Below are 22,107 nucleotides of genomic sequence, written 5' to 3'. Positions count from 1 at the left end.
CCTGAAGTGTTTCTGTTGAGAAATGTCCTGACAGCCTTATGGGAGCTCCCCTGTAGGTAATTAGCCGTCTCAGTGACTCACTCTTAAATGTGAGCCTTTTCTCCCTGTCTCAGACTGTTGTCTGGCACCTCTCTGGCTGGGATCCTGGACAGGATGTAAGACACCAACTCTCAAATACTCTGAGGGCCTTCTGTGGTGGCGGTGGGCCCCGATGACCGCTGTTTTCACATCTCCTGGTCTGGAGTCAGAGCAGAAGGGAAGGAGCTGCCCAGGCGTTTGTTATTATTGCAGTGCTCATCATTGGGAGGGTAGGATTCTTGCTTTTCTGAGCAATCCCTCTCTGTTTAGTGGAGATTGTGGATCTGGAGAAACCTGGGAAGACTCAGCATGCAGGGTGCAGCTGAAGGTGTCCAACAGTTATCCCCACAAAAAGTCAGCGTCAGTCACTGACTGACGCATTAGTTAACCCTCCCCCTTTCCCTCCCTCCCTCACATCATTTAGCAAGCTTCTCCGAGCCCTAAGCCTGTGGGGTCTGTGTAGGCTGGAGGCATTTGCCACTCAGGAATTTATGAACTAGTTGGAGAAGTGGATTACGGTTAGGCAAAGTAATATATTCCAAAATGTATTTCATGGAAAACTATCTCCATGAGATGCTCTTCTTAGATATTCCTAAACCACTCAGCCCAGTGTTGACACAAAGTTGGTGCCCAATTAATGTGGATGGAATGAATAGATGAATATCAAAAGCCCTAAGAAATCCTTTGGCAAAGAAATTTGTTTTTTAAACTTTGTATTTTAAATTTACAAAAAAGTTGCAAGAAGAATACAAAGAATTATTAGGTAGACTTTACCCACCTGTTATCATTTTGCCACATTTGCTTTTTATTCTCTCTCTTTCTCTATATGTATGTGTTTATAGGTGCATACACAGGTATATATAGATATATGTATTCTAAGTACACAAATAGTTTTATATGTTTATTTATGTATAGAAATACTAGAAATAGATATAAAGCATGACATTTTATTTCTGAATCAGCTGAGGGTAAATTTCAGACATCACACCCCTTTACCCCTTAAACTACAAATAAGGATATTATGACAGAACCACAGTCTACTTTTAAAAATCAGGAAGTTTAGTGTTGATATAATACTGTTACCTCGTCTATGAAATTTATGCAGCATTATTTCAATTTTCCCAGTAACGTCCTTCATAACACACCCAGCCTTGCCCCAGGATTGTGTCTCGCAGTTCACTGTCACGTCTCTTTCGTCTGCTTTAGTCTGGAGCAGCTCCTTAGCTTTCCTGGTCTTTTGTGACATCGGTGTTTCTGAAGGGGTCAAGTCAGTTAGTTTTTAGAGTGTCCCTCATTTTGGGTTTGTGTCATGCTTCCTTGTCATTAGATTCAGAGTCTGCATTCGGGCAGGAATGCCAGAGAAGCGCTGTGTCCTCCTCAGGAGGACATCATGTCAGTTTTCCCCATTCGTGCGATGTGGACTTGGGTCATTTGGTGAAAGTGGTATTCACCAGGTAGTACTCTTCTTGCCTTTATAATTAATAAATGACCTGTGAGAGGAACTTTGAGACTACATAAATATCTTGATTCTCAACGTTTCATCCACTTGTTTTAGTATCCTTTGATGATTCTCAGCTGGACCAATTATTGGGCAGGTTACCAGATGGCCAACCGTGTATATTAGCTGGCATTCTTCTGCCAAGAAAACGTCCTCTTCCTCCCATTTGTTTGTCTGCTTATTTACTAATGATCAGTTCACATTCATGGAAGTTTTAATTTTATTTAATGGGTTATAAACCTATTTTGGCCATTATTTGTTTTGGTGATTGAAGTTTCCCAGAACAATCTGCTTAACCCAGTGTTTCCTAAGCTTATTTCCCCACCAAGTATTTTCCCTTTGGGGTACCCACTGGCACCCTGTTGAATGAGTTCTGCAGAGTGTGCTGGGGGCAAACCCTCTAGCCATGCTGCTGTGAGAGGGGCACAGCCATTCTCTGTAGGAATTCAAGGGAGGTGGGCCACTTGTGGCTGGAGTGATATGGGGGCCTTTCCTCGGGACATGTTGGGGTCTTCTGACAGGTCAAGATGCAGATGCAAGAGGAATGAAGTGGTCAAAGGCTTTGGAGTCAGAAGTTATGTATTTTCATAGGAGTACAAAGACCAGCTTGGCAGAGAAAGTAGGAGGGGGAAAGGCTGACAATGAAGGTTTGGAACATATTGAAATGAGCTTTGAAAGACAGTGTAAGGAACTCGGGTGTTACATTGAATATGCGGGAGGTCACTGAAAATACTGAGCAGGGGACTGATGTGATGCTATGAAAGCAGAGGTGGAGGGCAAGAAGAAGGACCAGCTTGGGGAGGAGACTGTCGGGTTAAGAGGCCTTTACTGTTGTCTACAGGAAAGGTGATGAAGATCTTTATTTTGTGCATTTATGGTTTCTTCTCCAAGAAACAGACATATCTTCCTGTGTAAACTTTGTAACCAGGACTTTGAAGAAGCTGGACCTGTGGGGTGTAATCAAAAATGAAATTTCATTTTATCTTCTACTCCTTTTAACTTTGTTCATGAGGTGAATTCTGGCAGTTTTGCTACCTCTTTGATTAATTCTGATCAATAAAAAGTCCTATGGTCATTTCTAAGTTGCCTAATACAGTTTCAGTTCAGGACAGAAAGGGGAGGGTCTCAAGAAGGTTTTCATTCAATTGGTATTGGAATAAGATGGCTGGCCATCACTGGGAGTGTTCAGTCACAGCTCTGTGACATGGGGACATGCTTTTCTCAGGCCAGCTGCTCTCTCTCAGCCTCCGGTTTTGGGAGGGCCACTCCATACAGACCCTGTTGGAGGTCCCATCACCTGCAGTTATTGTTTTTAGAGTGACTCAAACACCTCCAAGCCAGTTCTTTCTCTGTCTCTGTCTCTCTCTACCTCTCTTTGTCTCCGTCTCTCTCCCTCATGCATGGCCTACCCTATCCATGGCCAACACTTCACATCTTTTGCTCTCCTGAACTCAGGGTATGTACCCCAATCCCAACATTGACATGATGCTTTCTCCTTCAGCTTGTCTGCCGAACCCACCTCTAGCTGTGTAGATATGCCGGCGCACCACGTGCCCTGTTAGCTTCCCGTGTGGCGCTATGGAAATACCCTCATGAAGCTTGAGGTGTGAGGCAGATACTCCTCTCCTGGCATTAGGACAATGTAGGACTCATACTATAGTGCTCTCTAAAGAAATTCTTATTTCTCTCCCCTTAAAGTCTCTCCCCTTTGCCATCCCAACCATCCAAACCCTTTTACCCCTGATAATGGGTGAGGAGTAGTGAAAGATTTTACACAGATTTCCTGACAATTTGCATTGGAAACTGGCATTTTGCGTTGTAAACAACCTTCTCCATCTTATTGAAAATTCCACTCGTGGCCCTTCTCGGTTTGAGATTTCTCGTCCATTTCTGACACGGGTTAAATGTTGACTGTGGTAGCCCAATGCATACAGTACTGCACTATGAGCACAGGCCCACAGACTCGCCCTCTGCCATCTGAGCATGTACGCCCCTGGAGGCCAAGCCAGAGACATGCATGCCGCCGCTCTCGGCTGTCCCTGGTCTTCATGGGTGTGATCCAGCAGCTGGAAATGAGATGATGTGTTTGATGTCAAGGGGGCTTCGCTTTGGTCAGACGAGCACAGCAGGTGCAATTCCCAGGCACCCGGTGGTGGGTCCTGAGCTGAGCACTAATGTAGAATCTGAAAATTGGAAGCTATCAGCACACACCTAATGTGGCTTGTAGTTAATATGTCATTCTTATGGAACTATCAAGAAAAACTGTTGAGTCTTCATAAGCTATTTAACCCATCCCTACGAACTTGACAACTTCTTCAGCAGGACCATGGCTGAGTACATCTATGATGTATTTTTCTGTTGTTTTTTTATAGGTGGTGGAGAAAAATGCAGATCCAGAAACAACCCTTTTGGCCTACCTGAGAAGAAAGTGTATCCTGACTTTGGGTGGGGGTGAGGGAGTGGGGGCAGTGGGCTAGGGCTCTGACACTTGCATTGTGGTCGCAGCTTTGTCAGTCGGCAGCTGTGTGACCCCGGGAAGTCATTTGAGTGCTGGGGCTGAAATTCTCAGCCATTGAATATGGAGATTGTTTCTGATGTTCCTTAAGCTCCTTCTAGCCTTGGCTCTAGTAAAGCCAAGGGCTGATCCTGGGCCTGTAGAACAAACCGCTTCTATAGGCGCTCCTGAACCCTGGTGAGCTTTGTGGTCATTCCCTCTTGGGAGGAGCTTGGCTCTTCTCGGCCTGTCTTTGCCTGATACATCAGCGGGCTTACTGGGGAAAGTGTCTAGCCCTGAGAAGGTGGAGAGGGAGTCAGAGAAGTGGTGTTTGTTGGGAAAGGGGTACTTGAGGTGGGGAACCGTGTAGAGGTGCCATCCATGTGGAAATGGCAACACTGAGAAGCTTGGAGAAGGCCACACCTTAGGGGGACTTTGGATTCTGCTCTTCACTCAGTGCTGGGAGGGTGCCTGTAAGAGGCCCCATATCATTTCTAAACTTTATTTTTATTTATTTGTTTTTCAATTGCAGTGTACATTCAACATGATTTTGTATTGGTTTCAGGTGTGCAGCATGTTGATTAGACAATCAAACACTTACAAAGTGTTCCCCCTGATATTTCCGGTACGCACCCGGCACCCTACATACTTATTATAATATTATTGATTACATTTCTTATGCTGTACTCTGTATCCCTGTGACTATTTTGTAATGTACCCCTGTGACTTTTGTTAAGGGTAGGAAAATATTCTGAGACCCTAGAACAAAAATAATAGTGAAAATATAATAGGAGCTAACATTGATGAGCGCTTACTATGTGCAGGTGGAGTCGTTCAAGGTGATTTCTGTAGGTTATCTCACTGACCTGCACAGCCAGCCCTTTCGCAGAGGGGGAGGTGAGGCCTGCACGTGTTAAGGGACCTGCTTCTTGCTCAGGCACTTTGGGCAGACACCTGCAGAGCCTAGACTAAAGCCTACAGCCACACTCTTAACTTTCTACCTGTACTGGAAACTCCCAGGGGTCTGTTGTCAGGACATTGCTCATCCTGACCTTTGTCGACAAACCCCACCTGCTCCCAGAGGCAGGGATACAGTGGCTGATTCCAGTGGCGTATTTGGGAACCACACAGGGTTGTTTACAAGTGAGCCTGGAATCCAGGGCCTCGTCTCTGGTTCCCTCATTTCCCATCACACCGGGTTGCTGGCTCTTGCGGGCTTTGCCTGGATTTTCCAGCTAGAGGGAGCAGGTCTGGAGGTTCACAGCACGTGAACCTAGTGGGTTTTTTAGAGAGTCGACATCAAGTTTAATTTTCTACTAAAGTGTTGAAAGTCTGAAAGCCTCAGGAAGGCCCGGTTGTAGACATTGGCTGGTTTAAAGATCAACTTGCAAACGAAATCCAAAACTGAAAGTCGGTCAGCACATAAGTACAAAGTCCCTGTGGCTTATTGCTGCCTATGTTGGGAGCTCATTTGTGAGGGTTCCAGGCAAGAGAGAAGAACTTCCTGGTTTCCAGAAAGACCCCCAGGCTGGAAGAAAATCTAGCTGGACCCTGGCTACCATCGCTATTCACATGCCCCCAGAGTTGTCTGAACTGCTCTGACTGCCCATGTCCTGACTAGCGGGAAGAATAACTGAGGACACAGAAAGTCCTCCCCAAATGTGTTTTAAAGGAGGCAGCCACATGGTGAAGGGAGAGCCCCCACCTCTGGAGCACACAGTGGCTGTGTGAGCTTGCAGGGCTCACGTGACCTCTTGGGTCGTAGTTTGATTTTGTTTCAGTCTGTGGGGCAATAGCAGTCCCTGCCCCGCTTGCTACCAGTTAGTGTGAAGAGTTCTTGAGTATAAGCGATTTCCGGGTATAAGATGCTGTATTATTGTTAGTAACTAATCTCATCTTGAGAGAAGTGCCCAGGAGGTGATGAGCTCAGCTCCCTCCATCCCCACCGGGTAGCTGGATGGTTAGAGGCCTGTGGCTCTGAGGGAAAGGAGCAACCGAACTCACGTGTCTCAGGAAAGTGGCCACCGCGACTGCGGTTTTCTAGAATAGCCCATTCCTTAGGCACTTTTACAAATGCCAAGTGTCCGATTATTTATTTCTGCAAGTATGTGTAAGACATGGCTCCATTAATGGTCCCTGACCTCAAGACTGTCTTCATTTTAATTTCCCTTCACATAGTCCATGGACTGGATATTCAAAAGCCCTGGTCCATCCCTCAGGTGGATTCCTGGACTTCAGCAGCCCCAAAGGTTCAGGATAAAGAGCTGGGACTCAGCAAACCCCAGAACAGATCAACATTTCACTCTCTGGGCAGATGTGACGGCTGCCCTGACCTGCTCAGATTTTGAGGTTGCTAATTCACCTGCCTGGGGTATCACAGGGCTGGGGGCCTACAAAGCTGTGCCTACAAGACCCTGACCCCAAGAAAATGATCAGGATTCAAGGCTTGGTCAAGTTTAAGTCCCGGAACTCAAGTCCCAGAGGATGTAACTTGGTGTTTTCATGCGGGACTCTGATGCCTTTTCCCTCAGGGAAGGTGCGAGGGACCCTATTCCCCACCTCTCTGGGCTCAGCGGAGGAGGCCTGGGTGTATGTGCAGTCTCCCTGGTGAAGGGGCCTGAGCCTGTGCATGACAGCGATGGTTCTACACTCCCAGGTCTGCCCAGGTATCTCCCAGCAGCCCAGCAAAGACTCTTGTTCTCTTCAAGTTCATGTTCCTTAATCCTTGACCACCCAGTGGGGCTGAGCGGGACCAAGCTGGGCTGTGGAGAAGGGGGCTGTGGAGCTTGCACCGTGATGCTTTCCAAGTATGATCGTCTCCAGAACAAGATCGTGTATCCTTTGCCTGTTGGCCGATGGCCCATCTGAGGCCGACGAAGCAGGGGTCAGCTTGTGAGTGAGTGGGTGTGCGTGTGCATGCGCAGCCTTTCTGAAAACCCAGACTGGGTTCACGTCCCATGTAATCAATCCCTCAACAGGTGTCCGTTGCCCGCAGGATAAAGTCCCATCTCCTTGCTTTGCACATGAAGCCCTTCACAACATACCCCGCTTTCCTCTCCAGTTCTCTTTCTCTACACGGGCCCAGCACTCCAGTCATCAGTGGGTCCTAGTCCCCCAGGCAGAGACAACTGTAAACAATCACAATCCACACCCACTAATTCCTTGGTTTTTGCATAAGCTGTTCTTCAAGTCTTTTCCAATATCTTTCCTTCTGGGACTTCTCTGCATGGCTAATGTGACTAGCTCGTTAGGACTAGGAAAAATATCACCTCCTCTAGGAAGCCTTTCTTGATCTCCCAAGATTGGTAGGTGCCCTTTTTCTGAACTAGTCCCATAGTGCCCTGTGCACAGCCCTCCTGAGCACTTAACATTAGATATTGAGATTACACCTGCACTCTGGCTTCTATTTTCCTGGGTTGACTGCAGGCTGTTAAAGAGCAGAGATTTCATTTTACTCACCTTTATTTCTCAGCCCTCAGCGGAGTGCCTGGTGTGTGGCTGGCACTCAATAACTGGGGTTGATTGTAGTAGTGAATGAATGATGAGCAAAGGAACAGATGTGAGCAAGCTCTGAGGGGTTGGTGTCTCATGTTCTCTGAGAAATGGGAGAAGTAGAGGTGGGTGGAAACGGAAGCAAAAGCAGCTGGAGGTGCTGAAATGGAAGAGGCTAAGGAAGGCTCTACAGGAAGAGGAACACACCTTGGGCCTGGAACCTGCCGTAAACCTCCCCTTAGGTCTTCCTCCAGGGATGAGCTGAGTGAGAGCTGTCTGAAAGTGACCCTGGCCCCCTTGCTCCAGCTGGGGGGGGGCTAGGGTATACTGATGCCTGACCCCACAAGGAGCTAGAGGGACTCAGGGCCCACCAGAAGGAGAGCTACCTCTGTCCCTTTCTCAGAGTCTTGGAGGAGAGGCAAGGACACCTCTAGAAGAGAAAAGAACTTAATGTAGAGTGAAGAGAAATGACACACAGCATCACAAAGTCCAGGCTCCGTACTCCAGTCCCCTCTGATGACCTGAGTAGACAACGGAATGGCCTTAACATGCGGTTGCAGCCATTTTTCTGTCAATGCCTGTCTGGCCCCCATCTGCTCCTTGCACCATGTTGCCGTGACGACAGTGGAAGGGATAGGAAGCACCAAGTCCAGGCTGCATCCTGTGCAGGTAACCAGAGCAAAGGGAGTTCATGACAAGGGTGAGGACTTGCTTTGGGTTGTGGGGCTGAGTGTCACCCTTGTGCAAAGGAAACATGGTGGCCTAGCCACCTCCCCATCTCCTTACAGGTGAGGAGGTGGGAGGTGGGCGCTATGAGACAGAAAGAGGAGTAGGTGCCCAGGCTGCAGCTCCCTCCTGTGGTGGGGTGAATGTGACTCCAGGGGAACCAAGGGGCCAATTGGATCTGGTGGCTAGACGGTCCAGTTGCACTGAAACTGGAGAGAGGAGGGATGGGGGAACTTCCTCACACTGAGCTCAAGTATGCGTAGGTAACTCCCTGCCTTCCCAGATCCAAGATTCCAAATGCTCCACACCCCTTGCTCCACTTAATGCTCCCTGCTCCTTGAGGGGCAATTCCATTGCACCTCTCACCTGCCCCCGGCAGATAATACAAATGTGGGCTGCTAGGCCTCCGTCCTCACTGAATGGAGGTAAGCAAGGCCCGAATAGCAGAATGGAGACGTGCGAGGGTCTGACTGAGGCTTTCTCCGTGGTGGTATCAGGCCACCCAGAAACAGGTTGGCACTGGGAACGTTTTGGGGAAGAGTGGGCAGTAGTCTGGGAGCCTTTGTGGGGAAAATCAGGATGATCTCAGGCGGAGGGGCAGGGAGCACACAGGAGAGCAGAGCACCATGGGAAGGAAAGACCATAGTTCCCAGTGTGTTCTGTTAGGGGAGGCTGAGGCGAGGGGAGGTGTCTTTGGGAGATTACACTCGCAGAGGGTGTGGAGGCAGGCCCAGGTCTTAATCCTGCCTTGGCCATTTGGGGAGACCTGTTGTTCAGGGCATGCCTTCCGTGGTCACTGACGTGCACCTGGGAGCCAGGGCCTCTGGTTGAGCAAGCCGATTATACCCCCTTGCGAGGAGCCTCTGGGACCCGTCAGGTGAGGGCAGAGCAGGGTGGGGTGCCGTTACTTCACTCTACAGCTTTATTTCTGAGGGAGGAAAGGGAAATTACTCAACCTCTCCAACCTGCAGGACATGTGGGAAGGTTCACTGGGGCTTGCACTAATTCTCTGAGACAAAGAGATGGAAGAATGAGCAGTTTGAACACTGGAATAGCAGCCATATAATTAGGCCGCAACCCCGCCTTTCCAATGACACAGGTCCTTTTTCCTGATGCTCTTATTTCAGCTCCCAAATACCGCATTTTGCCTATATAATGTGCACCCACACTTTTGGCCCATACTTTCAGGAAAAAAATCTTTTAATTTAATTTTTTAATTCAATGTTTAATTTATTTATATTTAGAAACAAAACCAATGATCATATTCCAGGGTATTATTTTACATATGGGTATCATTATTGCTATCTAGAATTATACTTTTAACACATAAGCATAAATAAAAGAATCAAACACATTTATATAAATATGGAATTAGTACTACTCATGTATAATGTGCATCCTTATTTTTCCCTCAAAAATTTGGGCAAAAGTGCACATTCTATATGGCAAAATATGGTGAGCTGTAGAGCCACATTCCACTTCTCCCTGTGCGCTTAGTTTTTCCCCTGGTTTCTGTGACATGACATCCCCTCGTTCCCCTCCCTCTCTGTGTTCGCACCATGCACCGGCTCCTTGGCTCCTCGTTAGCTCAGTCCCCACGGCTGCAGCGCCCCCGGGACTGGCCTGGGCCCCTTCCCTTCTGCATCTGCACACCCTCCCTAGGTGAATTTAGTACCATCTACATGCGATTAGTACTTGACATTTGTATCTTCCACTTTGACCTCTCCTCAGAGGTTAGATTCACACTCCCACCTGCCTACTTGGTATCACTGTATGGGCGTCTTAGTCTCAAACGTAACAAAACCCTATTCTTTTCCTCCTTTCTTGCCCAGTCTTCCTCCCTGTGAGTCAGTGGCAAAAGCATCCATCCGATTGCTCAACACAAACATCTAGGCCTCATCTTTCATTCTCTTATACACCACCCCCATCTGTCCAGAAGTAGTGTCTACCTCCAAATCCTAAAATAAAACCTTCATTTTCTCTGTTTCCCTATTACTGCTTGGTCTGAGCCACGATCCCCTCTTGTCTGGACCACTACAGCGTCCTGGTCCCCTGTTTCTCTACATGGGCCCCCTCTATCCTTGCCCCCTATCCCCCATTCCCCACCCAACAGCCAGAGTGATTCTTTAAAACCACTAGTTAGACCTTACTACACAGTGGCTTCCCGTCCCGCCCAGAGTACAAGTCTGGATCCCTCCCCAGGCCTGTGAGGAGCCGCGTGATCTCCCCCAGGATTTCCCTTGCCCCAGCGGGTTCCACCCACACTGACCTTTTAGTGACGAGCACGCCGGGCTTTGCTCTTGCTGTTCCCTCTGTCTGGAAGACACCCTTCCCTGATCCAAATTGTGGCATTTGATTCAACTTAAAGGTCCCCTTTTCGGAGTCACCATTTCGGACCCCTCCAAGGAACCATGAGTCACTCTGGGTCCTGTCATCCTCCACAAATTCTCTACATAGTGCTGATCTTTACCTGGACTTTTCTTTGTGTTTGTATATTTATTTTTTTGGTCAATATGTTTTCCTACTCGGACATGAGCTTCGTGAGGCCAGAGACCTCATCTCTCTTCTTCACTGCCTGTCGCACAGTAGGGTCTTTGCAAATGCTGACAAAATGAATGAATAGAAAGAAATGCTAGGCCCTGGGGATATGAGGCTCTAGCAATTTTACTTTATGTAAGTACCAGGAGAGGATCCCAAGAGACAAAATAATAACAATAATGTGGACCTGGAGAATCTCCTTGTAATGGAAATCTTGCAGGTTTGAATGAAAATTCTGTGATGTTCAATGCATATAGCAAGTTCTATATGAAACATTTTTCAATTCCTATGTCCCCACTGGGTGTCAGGGGTTCCCTTCACTTAAGGAGACAGTGGCACTCTAGTGTGGAATAAGATGTATTCAGCTGGTTCTCAATAAAGGCTGGCTGAGTTGGGTTGTGGGGTAGTGTAGTTAACAGAATGTGATGCAGCTCTTTCATTCACCACGTGTGTCTTTGCATAAATCTCTTAAATCTCTGGACCTGCTTCCTCCTTTGTTCAGAGAAGGGAATGAAGGCTGAGAAGGTGCTTCTGAGAGTCACTATTGTTCAAAGGGACTTTCCTACGAATAACTAACATTGGCAGGATTCCCAGTGTATGCCAGGTATAATGTTTAAAGTTTTATGTAAATATCTCTTTGAATCCTCTCCACTGCTCTAGAGGTGAGCACTAGCATGAGGGACCTATGGCTCAGAGAGGCTTGGTAATGTGCCCAAGGTGACATTTGGTGAGTGGTGGCACTAGGGTTTCACTCTGTGCCGTGACTCCTACCCCGCACCGCCCATTGGTGTGGCCTGGCTTCAGCTGAGCCATGTGTGGAGTCTGAGAGGGGTTCTCCCACCGCGGGTGCCCATGCTGTCTGTCCCTTTTAGGAGAGAATTTCCAAAAGCCATGGCTCCCAGTGCGGGTTCTGCACCCCCGGAATTGTCATGAGCATGTACACGCTGCTCCGGAATGAGCCCGAGCCCACCATCGAAGAGATCGAGGATGCTTTCCAAGGTACGGGCCTCTAGGCACAGCCAGGAGGTGGTATGGCAGATGGGGCCTGTGGGGGTCAGCACGGGGCCCAGGTGGAAGCTGGGATGGGCTAGGAGTCCACGGCACTGTCCTTTGGAGACAAAGCTCAGGGCACCCCAGTGTGGTGGCTAAGATCTGCTGGAGGGTTGGCTCTCTCTTCGTTTGACAAACACTCAGGCTGGAGACATCTTGCCTTAGAGTTCGTCTTTCTGAGGTGTCTTCCTGCCCTCTCTCTGCGCTAGGATGGGGTGGCAGTGGGCGGCTGGCTCAGGACATCGTTTGGAAATCCACAGAGGCTAGTGATACTGCTCCCTTCTGTCCCAGCTTCCGCCAGAGCAGGATTCTGCCGGGCAAAGGCCACGTCTGAGGAAGGCAGCCGTGATTCTGAGCTGTGGGCAGGGATGGCTTCTCACCGTCCCTCTGTGTGTGGGCCTAGGACTCTGGACCAGGTGTCTGTTTCTCGACATTGAATAGAGAAGGCTCCTCGTCCATTCACCATCTCAGCCCATCATTTGTTCAGTCGTATTGTATTGAGTCCCAGCATACGTCAGGCACTCTACAGGGAACAAGGGACACGGGATGAAAGATCCAGTCCTCACTCCAAGGAGTTGATACTTTAAAGGGGAAGAGAGTTTGTAATGCAGTTTGATAACTTCACTCATAAAGCTGTGACTAGGTACCAGGGAAGTACTTAAAAGGGCACCTGAGTTAGTCTGGGCATTCTAGGAAGACTTCCTGGAAGAAGTGATAGATGTTTTAAAGTCGGAAGTACAGGGAGGAAGAGGACAAGGAGGGGCATTCCAGGAAGAGAAAACAGAATGTGTGGCAGGCACTTGACTGATGCTGGAGCTAAGCCAGAAACTGCTCACTTGCCCTGTGGCCTGCATTGACCCTGTGACTTCTTCCTCCTCCCCCAGGAAACCTGTGCCGCTGCACAGGCTACAGGCCCATCCTCCAGGGCTTCCGCACCTTTGCCAAGGTAAGTGGTGGCCCCAGGACATCCGTGGCCCCGCCCTTAAAGCAGCAACACTCAGGAATCACAGTTGGGAGGAATGCTAAGGGCCTCTGGGTTACGGAGAAGAGAGATCAGACGGCCAGGTGGCAGGTCCTTTCCCTATGGGGACCAGGCATAGGCAATAGATACTGCCCTTCTTATTTGGAGAGGGGTTCTCATCAGCACCACTGGGACTCACACCCTCCACCCCCACATGAAAAAGCCCAGAGGAACTGGTTCTGGAAGAGGCCTGGTGCCCAGGAGCTGACTTCCTTCGGGGTATTTCAGCTTGGCAGCCATCCTTGGAGACCAGCATGCTCGGCATGTGGTGTAGTTGCTGAGTGTGGGATGTAATAACGACCCACCCAGCCCGACTCCGCACCCGTGCGCTCCCGCCTTTCCTGGCTGCCTTCTGCGGCTGACACTCTGCTGGGCTTATGAAACTGCTAATCAGTTCTCCAAGTTCGTGAACCCCTGCGGTGTCCGTAGAACTCCGGGTGAGGAGCCCCAGCCAAGGTGTGCAGGCATTGCTTGTAGAAACAGACACACGGCCTCTGCCTTCTTGGCTTAATCCCCTCAGGTTTCTCACCTGACTCTCCAGCTGGGTCATGTTGAGCCTGACTCCAGTCGGACCACCCTCTGCCAGTGAGATTTGGGGTTGATGGTAGAGCCACAGGCTCCTGTGGCCTTTTGCTGGCCTGCAGGGTTGGTACCGTAGAAAAGGAGTGTTTCATTCAAACAATTCCAAGGGGGTGGACATGCAGACGGGGCTTATAAGGGTGGAAAACACCACACGCTGATGGGGAACTCAGGGGTGTGAATTTAAGGGAGAGTGGTTGGAAGCTCAGATCAGAGTCTGCAGACCTCGATTCAAATCCCATTTCACCCCTTTACTCACTCATGACCTTGGGCAAATTTTCTTGTTTCTAACATGGGAGATTATAATAACACCTACCTTGTAATTGCTTTTGAAAGTACCTCTTGGAAAGCCCCCGGAACGATGCTGGGCATACCTTAAGTATTCAGGAAATGACATCCATAAACCATGATGCCGGTACATTTCTTCTACAACTCAATATTCGATCTTTACAAATTGTTCAGCCTTCCCTGAGAACCAGAGATTGTTAATCATGTCCACGAATTGATTTCAGAGGAGGCTTCTCAAAGAGAAACAATTTAACCAGCCCTCCTAGTTTCTCAAAAGAGAAGGGCTTTGCAGTGTAGCTGACAATGATGCTCCTTCCCAGGGTTGGCTCCTGCTTCTGTTGGTGGGTGGCGCTCCCCTCACCCCAGCTGCCTGGCAGAGCAGGGCAGAGCTGAGTGCACTGAGCAGCCAAAGTGACCTGTGCTGAGCGTCCTCAGAAGCTCATGCATGTTACTCACTAGAGACCCCCAAGCCTTCATTTAGAGCCTTTGACCTCTTGCTTTACACACAGTTTTCACAGACCTGGTCATGTCGTTTTCATTTCCATCGCACATGCTAGAAAAGGGTGAGGAGAGACTGCTAGAGGGAGGCACTCTGGTCACAGCAGGGAATGGCAGTGTCCGCCCAGCAGCGAGGAAGGAAATGAAGGAATCATAAGAAATAAGCCTGCCCTAGCCTACTGAGAAAAGGGGGAACCTCCCCGGGAGGAAAAGGCAGTCATGCCCAGCCTCAGTAGGTCTTGAGTGCGGTGAGACACTGTTCATTACAACAGTCTATGTCACGAGCACATCGGTGAATTATCAGGATCACAGACTTAAGCAAGAACGTGCCGGCACTTCAATGACCTGGCAACTGTACTTGTGAAAGACACCCTTCCCGCAAGGACTGGGTTAGTGCGGCTGGTGCCCCTCACTTCACTTGGGACCTGGTGAACCCCCTGCATCGCTCCCCCGAGAAGAAAGATAAGAAGAGGCACTACAGGCACCTCTCTTTCTTCCTTTCCGTCTACATAGAAAGGGGAAGGGCAAGGTGGGGGTGCAGAAGTCCAAAACAGGGCTTCCCGGAGCTCTGACAGCCAAGCCGTGCGTGCGGGGGGCACAGCAGCGTCTGCAGGGGGTTGAGGCAAGGGGAGGTTTTTCCGCCAGTGCCCAGTCTGGCAGTGCCGTCTAGTTCTCGAAGGCCACAGCTTCGGCACTGTGGCCTTCTGACCGCCTTCTCGGGAACAACAGTGGGTTTGGCTTGTCCTTCGGGAAATGTCAGGGAGGAATGGTGTCTCCCGTGACTCAGTGCAGAAGGGCTGCCGCAGGTCCGCCCCTCCGGGAGTTGGCCACCCCGGGAATGCGCCCGGCGGTGCCCGGAAGTTTCCCCCACTTTCACCTCTCAGCACCACTCCATGATCCTGGAGGGGCTTCTGAGGTCCTGAGCTGAGGTTCCTGCTTTCCTGGGGGCACCTCAGTCCTGTGAGCACACCCCTTTCCTGATGCCTCGGTTCTGAGAGGTGTCAAGCCGGACTCTGTGCTCTGCTGTTGGCTCCAGAGAGGTCCCGAGCAAGTCCACTGGTAAGGGGTCATTGTCAGGCCTGTAGACTTCCTTCAGGACAGGCCCAGAGCGCGGAGTGAGGAGTGCCTCGTGTCCTGGTGAGCAGTGTCTGGGAAGCAGTGGCGAGGCCATCAGGCACACCCCCTGGGCACGTCTCCCAACCCAGCACCCAGTCCTTGGGTGCTCTTGTCAGGAGTGCCACCAAGATTCCAGCCCTCGAGGTGCCCAGGCAAGAACCCGATGGACCTAGAAGAGGGGGCCCTTGGGTGCTGAGAGAACCGGGAGAATTTCTGTCACATTGCTTCCTGAGGACGCAGCACTGGAGAGGGGAAATGGGCCCAAAGATATGCTTTGATAAAGTAGGAGGACATATCCTTTTGGAGAAGTGTTCTTATCACTAAGTTTCGCTGCTGCTTTCCAGAGAGAGCTCATTTGTTTATTCACAAGTTACTCACAAGCAAGAAAAAGTAGTTAAAGCAGAGGCCTTACCTCTGTGCAAAGGCAGGTGGGGTGGGACCAGGTACCCACTAATACTATTTTTGGTGGAATAGATGTCAGAGCTGGATTTCACCGGCCATGAATAATGTAGGTTCTTCCCCTTCTGTGAAAACCCTTCGCACGTACTTTCTGTGTGAACGACGGTCCTCTCTCTAGGGTGGCGGGTGCTGCGGAGGAAATGCGGACAACCCGAACTGCTGCATGAGCCAGAAGAAAGAGGGCACGGTAAGTGGGCCCTTCTCTCTCTGGAATCCTGGGGGCCAACATCAGCTCAAAGGGGCCCGCCAGCCAGCCAGCCAGCCAGCAGGCTCTCTCCACACTCTTGGCAGCAGTGGCTGGAAGAGGAAATGGTCGTGCCCAGACTGAAGAGGGTGGTGACTGTGCCCGTCAGCCCTGGGTCGTCTGGTGGGACCTCCTGTTCCTGCCCTGCAGGAGCGGCCTGCCCCTCCACCAGCCTGCTGTGGTCTGCACAGGAGCGCGTGGACCGAGGGCTGGGCTGGTCCTCTGGGGCATTTCAACAGAGGAGACACTGAACCACACATCTGTTCCCTTTCCCAGCAGATCACTCTCTCGCCATCTCTGTTCAACCCCGAGGAGTTCATGCCCTTGGATCCCACCCAGGAGCCCATCTTTCCCCCGGAGCTGCTGGTAGGTGATGCCCCGGGGAAGGCCCATCGGGGGCTGTGCGTCATAAGCCCGTAGATACCCACCTGACTTCATAACCCTGGGAACTTGTGTTCTCCTTGCCCTTTAGGTTTCCGCCTGAACTTGCCTTCCTTTCTCTGACAGCCAGGGGTCAAATCTCTGTTGCAGACTCCCACAGGGACCCTCATTTCTCCCCGTCTCCCATGTGTCACTCTGAGGACACCGAATGGAATCTCTCTGGCACACTGTGTATAGTCACAGGTGCTTCCGACGCATCTGCTGACCTCCTGGCTAAATCTAGTGCATACCCGCACCCCCCCCCCCGCCCCCTCGCAGCAGTCCACCTCCTCTCTGTACGCAGTCATTCATTAAACAAGCAAGCAAGGAAGCACACAAACAGAGCAGTGTTCCAAGGGCATAGCCTGTGGCCTGCAGCTCTGTGTGAAGGACGCCTCTCACACCCACTTTCTTATCTTGATGATTCTGCTCCTTCAGTCCATCGTTTATGGTCAGGAGGGAATCAAGCCACCCTCAGAGCTCCTCCAGTGCAGACACCTCCCGGGGTGGCTGAGCCCATGAAGACTGCCTTACGGGTTCAACAGGCCAGAGAGGAGGGCTTTGCAGCAGGCCGCCGGGATGTCTTTCTCGGGATTGTACAGAATCAGTTTGATTTGGGGTTGTCTTTCCCTGAGTCACCCCTCATACAGGGGAACCAGCCCTCTGTTGCATTCCCTCTGACACCCCTTTCTTTCCTGGTCCTCCCCCACACCTTGTCCGCTGCGCCTCCTGGAGACAGTGCGGATAGCTCAGGTGGCCTTGTGGCTGGTGACTGTTGGCAGGTCCCATAACTTCCCCAATCCTCAGGTTCCTCCTTTGCCCGTAAGAGACGGGGCTCACAATGCCTCCCTCGCTGAGTCTCCGAAGGACTCAGCGAGACCAGGAGTGTGAGAGCTGCAACCTAGTTCCTGGCGCCACACGAGGTGGCTCCCCGCCCTTGTCCCCGACAGGTGTTTCCACTCTGAATTCAGTGATCAGTCAGTAGGAGAGTCGGTGCCACCGTGGCGCGAAAGCCAGGGCAGCAGTGGGCGTGGCGGTGGGGAGAAGGAGACAGCTCGGTGAGAAAGTGTCGTTTTCCAGAGGCTGAAGGATACTCCTCTGAAGCAGCTGCGCTTTGAAGGGGAACGTGTGACCTGGATCCAGGCCTCGACCCTGAAGGAGCTGCTGGACCTTAAAGTTCAGCACCCTGATGCCAAGCTGGTGGTGGGGAACACGGAGATCGGTAAGGGGGGCCTGGGGCTGCCTCGGGGCAGAGACCCACTGAGGAAGCGTGGGCGCTTGACCTTCTGCAGAAGTCTGGCTTTGGAGTCAAACAGCCTGGTTCAACCCCAGGCTGGCTACATGTCTCTAGAAAAACGACCTCTCTCCCCCCCTGAGCTCATTGTCCTGTCTCATGTGTGCGTGAATAATAACTCCTTCGAGGCTTATTCTGTGTATTAACCGAGATCCTTGATGACTGTTCTCCATGAACATGTGCAGAGGGCCAGCTCGGTGCCAGGTACTCTGGGGGAGCCCGAGGTGCCTAAGTCAGCCGGACACAGCTCTCTTCCTCATGGGTCTCCTCGCCTGAGTCAGGAGGGGGCCGTGTGCCTGGTGGAGGCTAGTCGTTCCATACACGAATCTCTCTCTCCACCCTTTTCTGGGGCTGCTGTGGCAAGACAAAGGGGAGGAAATGTCCTAATGTGACTGTGTTGCCTGTGACATGGCCACCTGCCCTGCTGGTGCCACCACCTGGGACATGAGTCCCACAATATGCCAACAGGTCAGGGGGACTTGAGTTGTGCAGCTTCAAATTAGAGATAATTTCTTAAGATCACTCCATCTGCTCCACCCCCTCCTCCCTTGTACACCTGCCCAACAGAGTAGCTGGTAGCCCAGAGCTGGGGCAGGCCGTTGGGGAGGCTGGCGGTAGAGAGAAACCTATCTATAAACATTCTTTGTCCCGGGAGCTGGTTTATCAGGTGGGTCTGGCGCCACAAAGCCTGGCTCGCCCTTCACGATTCCTGAGCAGCATGTGTGGGATGTGGGATGATGGGCGGTCATTTCTCCTTTAACCTTGTCCCTCTCCGGCCCTGCGTCACTCAGTCTGATGGACAGGCAAGTCTGTTCATAGACGTTTGTACCTTGATTAGCAGATTTAAAGCTTTCCCTCTCAATGTCCCTCCATGTCTGAACATTAGACTTTTGTGTTATGATTACTATTGTACCCTGACTCTTAGACTACCTCAAGTACTGAAATGTGCCTATTCTTACCTGTGCAATTTGGGCAAGAAACTTAGCCTCCCTGAGCTTCAGTTTCTTCCTTGATGAACAGAGGAAACCACAGCATCTCCCAGGGCTGTCGTGCGGAGTAAATGCATACGTAGTGCTCAGGAGGGTTACTGACGTATCTTAATTCCCTGTGTTTTCTGATATTTATTTTTATTTTTCTCACCACCATTTACCCCTCCTATACCGTCTTCCTCTCCCACCCAGCCCCCTTGCCCCCACAATCACCACACTTGTCTGCATCCATGAGTTCTTTCTAAAACTGTTATTAAACACACACACAGGCCTCTAACTTCAGGCTCCCATTTCTCTTGAGGCGTTGAGGTGAAGTTTAAGAACAGGCTGTTTCCTCTGATCGTCTGCCCCGCCTGGATCCCCGAGCTGAATTTAGTGGAGCGTGGACCAGAGGGTAAGGGGAGGTTCATCTGAACCCCCGGGGGAGGGGGGCTGGGATGCTGGGGAGGGTCCCGTAGGGGTTGGTGGGTTCCAGGACACCCTCCCCTTTGGCTCTCTCTGTCACCTGCTTGTCCCAGAGCCACCCTGCACAGGGGAAGGGGCACCCTTCACTGCCTTCTTCCCTGTAGCATCCGTGGTAGGGCGCCCGTGGGCAAGGCTATGAGAGTTTTAATAGTCGCCTTAATCCTGGCTGCACATTAGAATCCCTGATGAGTGAGGGGTCAGGTGGCGGGGGAGTGCCTGGGCGTTTTTTTTTAAAAATTCCAGGACTCGACCCTCAGAGACCTGGTTTTGTGGAGTTGAGAACCACTGGTTTAGAGGAGAGAGCACTCTGGCTGTGGGACAAGAGGCCTGGGGTTCAGCCCTGGACATTTTATTAGCTGTGCGTTGTCGGGCCAGCCACGTGAGCTCTCCGGGCCTTCCCTTCCTCATTCATACGGGGATGCGAGCCCTGGGGCGGCCGCACGCAGGCTGCTGCGCAGCTTCGGGGATTCTGGGTAGGAAAGTGTTCCCTGTGCTGGGAAGGGATCGCTGTTACTCTGCGCGTGTGTTCCCAGGTATCTCCTTCGGCGCCTCTTGCCCCCTGAGCACCGTGGAAAAGACCCTGCGAGATGCCGTTGCCGAGCTCCCCGAGCACAAAACGGAGGTGTTCAGGGGTGTCCTGGAGCAGCTGCGCTGGTTTGCGGGGAAGCAGGTCAAGTCTGTGGCGGTGAGTCCCCCCTGATCGGGGGCCCATGAGGCCCAGAGGATGGGGTCTTTCCTCACAAGCCTGGTCTGGCTTCTGCTGCAGACTCTGGGGCCTTGAACTTTAGTGCTCAGACCTACCTGGGGTGTTGGTTAAAGATGCAGACCCCTGGGCCCTGCCCTCAGATGTTCTGGCCTAGATACTCTAGGGGCAGGGGGCGGAGGGGGGGAAGCCCCTCAGGTGCTTCTGATGAAGGTCTGTGGGCCAGTCAGGTAATGCTCACTCTGTGACTTAGTCTCTCCCCTGAGGTTGGGGAGGTGGAGTCTCCTGGCCCCTCATCCTGAACTTGGCCCAGGCTCTCGGCAGGTGGATGAGAGATAAGTTAGAGAGAAGCCCAAACAGGGAGGGGGCTCTGGGTTTTAGAGCTGGGGGTAGGGCCGGAGGTAGACCTACCGGAGAGGAGGGAGGGGTCTGCCTGCGGGCTCAGGGCTCACAGCCCGCCTTCAAACTGGCCTCCAGGTTCCCAGGGTGCAGGGGTGTGCACACGCCCCCTGCCACGGAGGCTCGTAATTGGTGGTGCTGGTGGGAAGAAAACTAGTCATTCCGTTCCACTTTTTAAAAAATTAAAACAAAACCCAAAATAAAACAAAACAGCCTATTCTCATTCCCCACACCCTGCTCCCAGCACCTGCCAGTTCTGGCTGTAGATGAGGAGATAGAAACCCAGAAATCCCCGTTGAGTTCCCAGCGAGGCTGGACTCCCCTTCCAGGAAGAACTCGCTTTGTTCTGCAGCTGGTTTTCTTCCTCCTCCCAGTAATGGGAACCCCGTGTCTTTGCCAAGTTTCCAGGAAACTCGGGTCCAGTTAGAACAAGTTGTTTATCCTTGAGTCTTCTTTCTCGTTTTCCTTTCTCTTTATCTCCTGTTTCTGATGAACCAACTCTATGTGACCTCTGCGATAAACCACCTCCCCCATTTCAGAAGAAGTTGGGGTGAAATTAAACGAACGCCCTTCAAGGTGCTGACTCTGGTTTACCGACCCGTAGATCTCGGACCCGTGTGCCCCGGTCCCAAGTGTTTGCTTGGATCTCAAGTTTTGCCCCTTGTTCTGAGTGCTGGGGCTCTCGCTGTGCCAGTCTCGTGTCCACAGGGACTGGGGGTCAGGTGTCCCTTCAGCAGGTGCCGCCCTCCTGTCCTGTGCTCGGGAGCCAGCTGGGCGAACAGAGGTTCCTGGGTGGGCTCTCACGTGCACTCTCCGCTCGTCCTAGTCCATCGGAGGGAACATCATCACCGCCAGCCCCATCTCTGACCTCAACCCCGTGTTCATGGCCAGCGGGGCCAAGCTGACCATCGTGTCCACAGGTGAGCGGCCTCATGCAAAGGGTCCTGGGGGAGAACATCTCACAGGAGAAGTTACTTTCTGGAGGCACAGAGTCCAAAGTGCAACGACCTGGCTGTCCTACAGTTTGGTTTCCTGGAAGCTGCAAGGGGTCCCCTATGACGGGGGCCAGGAGAGCTGGGCCGTTTCTTTATTAGGAAGTCACAACGGGCTCTGTCACCAGGTGCCCCACCTAGCGGTGTGCAGGAGCCAGAAGGCACCAGCTCAGTGTAGCTGATTGCTGGGGCTTCGGCGTTTGTTAAACGTGGCCATTGTTAAGACTTCAGTTAAGTAAACTCACGAGATAAATGGTATTGATAACTAAGGTAATGAGTACTCAAAAGTCACCACTTCCTAATTATTTTACTTCCTCTCACTATTGCCTGTGCTGCTGAGGTTACTTCCACCTACTGTGTCCGCAGCAGAAATGCCATCTAACGGTGGGCCTCTGTGCATTGTCCCTTGTCCGAGGGGCCCCAGCAGCTCCCCCGGCTGGACGACTGGCCGGAGGGACCACAGGCTCAGCATGTGGCTGTGCTCCTGGCTCGGACTTGCTACACGAGGAGGACACAAAGCAGAATTGGCAGGGGGAGATGGCGCCTGGAGCAAAGCCTGGAGGAAACCAGGCACACGCTTCCAGAGTCTTCTCCCGATGGAGTCACTTAACAGGATGCACTTAACTCCCCAGCAGCAGGCTGACTCCACAACACATAAGAAGTGCGGTCGACCGGAGAAGCATGTTAGAGACTCAGCACCTAGAGCTTTAACGGGGGCTGGTTGTTTAGCTCTTCCTGGCACACACCGAAGTCCAGACTCCCGG

General features: G+C 51.4%; 1 protein-coding gene across 3 annotated transcripts in view; it reads left to right on the top strand.

Annotated features, from left to right (window-relative positions):
• XDH (xanthine dehydrogenase) overlaps positions 1-22,107 on the top strand; it is a 57,572-nt gene that overhangs the window by 2,932 nt on the left and 32,533 nt on the right. For 2 of the 3 annotated variants that reach the window (XM_036027804.1, XM_036027805.1), the window contains exons 2-12: positions 3,949-4,006; positions 6,808-6,904; positions 8,123-8,231; positions 11,699-11,825; positions 12,761-12,822; positions 15,956-16,024; positions 16,358-16,447; positions 17,582-17,723; positions 19,086-19,178; positions 19,783-19,934; positions 21,178-21,271. In XM_036027804.1, the coding sequence (XP_035883697.1) occupies positions 3,949-4,006; positions 6,808-6,904; positions 8,123-8,231; positions 11,699-11,825; positions 12,761-12,822; positions 15,956-16,024; positions 16,358-16,447; positions 17,582-17,723; positions 19,086-19,178; positions 19,783-19,934; positions 21,178-21,271 (1,093 nt within the window). The remainder of the gene's footprint in view (positions 1-3,948; positions 4,007-6,807; positions 6,905-8,122; positions 8,232-11,698; positions 11,826-12,760; positions 12,823-15,955; positions 16,025-16,357; positions 16,448-17,581; positions 17,724-19,085; positions 19,179-19,782; positions 19,935-21,177; positions 21,272-22,107) is intronic. The other variant, XM_028516525.2, reaches the window with a different exon arrangement.

Source organism: Phyllostomus discolor, chromosome 6 (assembly GCF_004126475.2).
Source record: "Phyllostomus discolor isolate MPI-MPIP mPhyDis1 chromosome 6, mPhyDis1.pri.v3, whole genome shotgun sequence".
Lineage (NCBI taxonomy): Eukaryota > Metazoa > Chordata > Mammalia > Chiroptera > Phyllostomidae > Phyllostomus > Phyllostomus discolor.
Note: the sequence above shows the minus strand (reverse complement) of the source record. Positions and strands in the feature narration are given on the sequence as shown.